The 3,205-nt window shown below is 42.2% G+C and overlaps 1 protein-coding gene across 1 annotated transcript in view; it reads right to left on the bottom strand.

Annotated features, from left to right (window-relative positions):
- Positions 1 to 223: 223 nt before the first annotated feature.
- The window catches only part of LOC126235207 (negative elongation factor E-like), a gene marked incomplete at its 5' end in the record, with an annotated part of 3,980 nt that continues 998 nt past the window's right edge, over positions 224 to 3,205 (bottom strand). The window contains one exon of the mRNA XM_049943938.1: positions 224 to 292. Coding sequence (XP_049799895.1) covers positions 224 to 292 — 69 coding nt within the window. The remainder of the gene's footprint in view (positions 293 to 3,205) is intronic.

Below are 3,205 nucleotides of genomic sequence, written 5' to 3'. Positions count from 1 at the left end.
CTTTCTCAAACGTACTTAGGGTGTTATTGTACCTTGAACCTTACTTGGCAGGAGAAAGGGACCGATGACCCTGTAGTTTCGTCCCTTTATACCCCAAACCAACCAATTAACCAACTGATCTTAAACACGAACCTGAATAGTGTTTTGGTCTCCAGTTGATTGCAGAAACTCGATGGAACGATCTCTCTGCATTCTGCTGTATTTTTATCGACTGCAACTTCTTCTAACCTAAGCACTCTGCCTCACTGAAGCCTTCAGTGTTGCCGCTCAGCCATTTCTTTGCATTCAACAATTGAATTCCACTATTACTCCTAAGGTTATTTTGGCTTTTCTATGTATACTAAGTCCTTTACTCATCACTTCTTAGAAGCATTGATTTTTCTTGCAGCCATTTCAACGTGGCTGTCCTGCACTACCTGTTGATTTCATTATTAAGTGATTTATATTGCTGTATTCCAATCTTTCCCTGAAGTGTTCAGCACTTTTCGTCATTCCATCGAAGTATTCCTTGTGTTATCAAAGGTTTCTTCGAAGTTACCTTCTATCTGCCTATGTCTGTCCAACACCTGTGATTAATCCTGGTTAGAGATGTTCACCTTGTCAACTGAAGAGCCTATTGAGGAATTCCTAATGGCAGTGGTCACGTCCTTAGCGAACTACAAAGACATCATTTCTTAGTACTTCCCAGCTGAGTTTCGTGAAGTCAGAACACCCTTGCTGCAGGGGCACCACTGAGAATGCAATTCACTGCAGGCAGCCGCAGACTTGCAAAGGCAGGATGTATCACGTGGCTCACAGATTTCAGTAAGGATTTAAAGTACGTTCTACACTGAAACTACGAGTATTTCAGCTTTATGCTACACACTCCTATGTTTTTGAAAAAATTGAGGTTAACGCTGTCGACGGAAATGAAATGTGTTCTAAAAACATACATGTATTAAAATATGGCGTCGAGGGTTAATAATCTCATTTATTAGCGTTTTTTTCCATGCTGTAGCTTGGATACCTGTCTTAAGTCTCCAGCAGAGCGAGGTCGGTGACACTTGTCAAAGAATTAAACTACCAAACTGCTGGTTTGTATGCTACTCTTCGTCGTGGCTCGTCTCATTCGATATTTTAGTCGATGTGTCTGGTAACAGGAAAACATTTTAAAGAGAACATCCTATTACTTAGGAAAAGAAATACATCCGCTTTATCAGAGTACTATCAGATACAACGAAAAACTATCGAATGAAAAGACCCACCTCCAAGAATCGAGCCCACACTAGAGGCTGGTTAGTCTAATGCCTCGGCAGCCTACCCCCCTCTGCTAAGCAAGTATAATCATGGGTACAAAGGCTACGGTATGAGAACACAAACGTTAATGTGGTGCCACCGCCAAACACCACACTTGCGGGGTGGTAGCCTTCAAATCGGCCGCGGTCCGTTAGTATACGTCGGACCCACGTGTCGCCACTATCAGTGACTGCAGACCGAGCGCCGTCACACGGCAGGTCTACTCGAGAGAGACTCCCAAGCACTCGCCCCAGTTGTACAGCCGACTTTGCTAGCGATGGTTCACTGCTTACATCCGTTCTCGTTAGCCGAGACGACAGTGTAGCTTAGCCTTCAGCTCCGCCATTTGCTACGACTTAGCAAGGCGCCGTATTCAGTTACTATAATCTGAACAGATAATATTGTGAATCATGTACCGCCCAGAGCGACGTTCATCATTAATGGATTAAAGTTAAGTATCAAACTAACTATGACCGCTTTCTGAATGCAAATTCCTTGTCATGTTCTAGACCTCACGTCAATATAGTCCTTCCCTCCTCACGCCAGCCTGCGTGAGCTGAAACGGGTACATTTCGGCCTCCTCTTGTAACACGGTGTCGGCTCTTCAGTCAACACAACAGTTAATAATTCGAACACCACTGGCTTTGGACGCCGTATTAGATTAATAAATGTTTGACATCTTTAGATGTACAGCATTGAAAGCAGGATTTTCCGTCAACTGTGGCCTCGGTTTTTCAAGAACTAGGGGTGTCGAGCAAAAGGTCTATACACGTCAACTTATTTTCAGTGAATAACGTCCGTCAAAAACTTGACCGAAATCGAAGACCCACTTGTGATACCCCCTCTTTATTAGATCAATGTATAGAGGCAGGGTGTGCTAAAAATTTCCTTCCGCTGGAACAGTCATCATCAGCACTTATACCGTCTGAATGGTGTGCATGAGCTGCCGACACAATCACGGATGCGAAGGGAATGCGAAGCCAGTTACATTGCATCAGGATTTTCTTGTGCAGTTTAAACGTTCACAGCTAGTTATGGCACCCAGTATGGGCTTTCGTGAATCTGTTGATAGTTCTTTCTCTACTGGGGTGGCTTCTTTAAATCCGTCTCAGTTCACGGGGTCATTGATTACATCCTGCTGTAGTTCTATATTATACCTTCATATGCCTACCCACCTGTGTCAAGGCTATAGCTCGCAATGACAGTTCATCCATTTATTAAATGTTAATGTGACGTATTCAGTGGGTAAATCGCCTTAACGACTTCAGATAAATTTTTGTACTTCTATAGCTTCAGAAGCGTTCATGCTTTCGTTGCTCGTCTCTCACATCCCATGCTCTACCTCATTTATTGAAAACAATTTTAATGAATTTACTCCATTTGTTTCACGTTAACATGGAAAACACTACGGGAAGCAAGAATAATCCAGCTATCAGGTAAGAAACTGGAATAAATAGGTCTGAAATATAAGAATCATAAATAGGTGAAGTGGGTGAATCTATTTTTTGTGGCAAGAAGGTTGACTAATTCAGTTTCACTAACAATAAAATGTCAGCAACTTATGGTGACATCCTAAATCAATGTCTCATTTCTCATTCTGAAACTGCGTACTTAGGTGTATAACATGTCCATAAAATATGTTTATAGCCATACATCACGAATACTGTCCGGTTCTGGTATGATGTAGGAATTTGTGATACAGCATTCAACGGACAATGTCTGAGGAAAATGTTATTGATCAGCTGCCAAATGAAGTTGAAAGCTGCGTTAAAGTTTAGATGACGGTGGAAGTCAAAAATGTATAGTGAAAGAATACACAGAGAACGGCGCCACCATGCACCTGAACAGGGGATCTGCTGTTATCACTCATGACAGTATATTGTTTCAGCCAAAATTTTACGAACTTCAGAATGTGTTCTCATTTTCGAGA

This window comes from Schistocerca nitens, chromosome 2 (assembly GCF_023898315.1).
Source record: "Schistocerca nitens isolate TAMUIC-IGC-003100 chromosome 2, iqSchNite1.1, whole genome shotgun sequence".
NCBI lineage: Eukaryota > Metazoa > Arthropoda > Insecta > Orthoptera > Acrididae > Schistocerca > Schistocerca nitens.
Note: the sequence above shows the minus strand (reverse complement) of the source record. Positions and strands in the feature narration are given on the sequence as shown.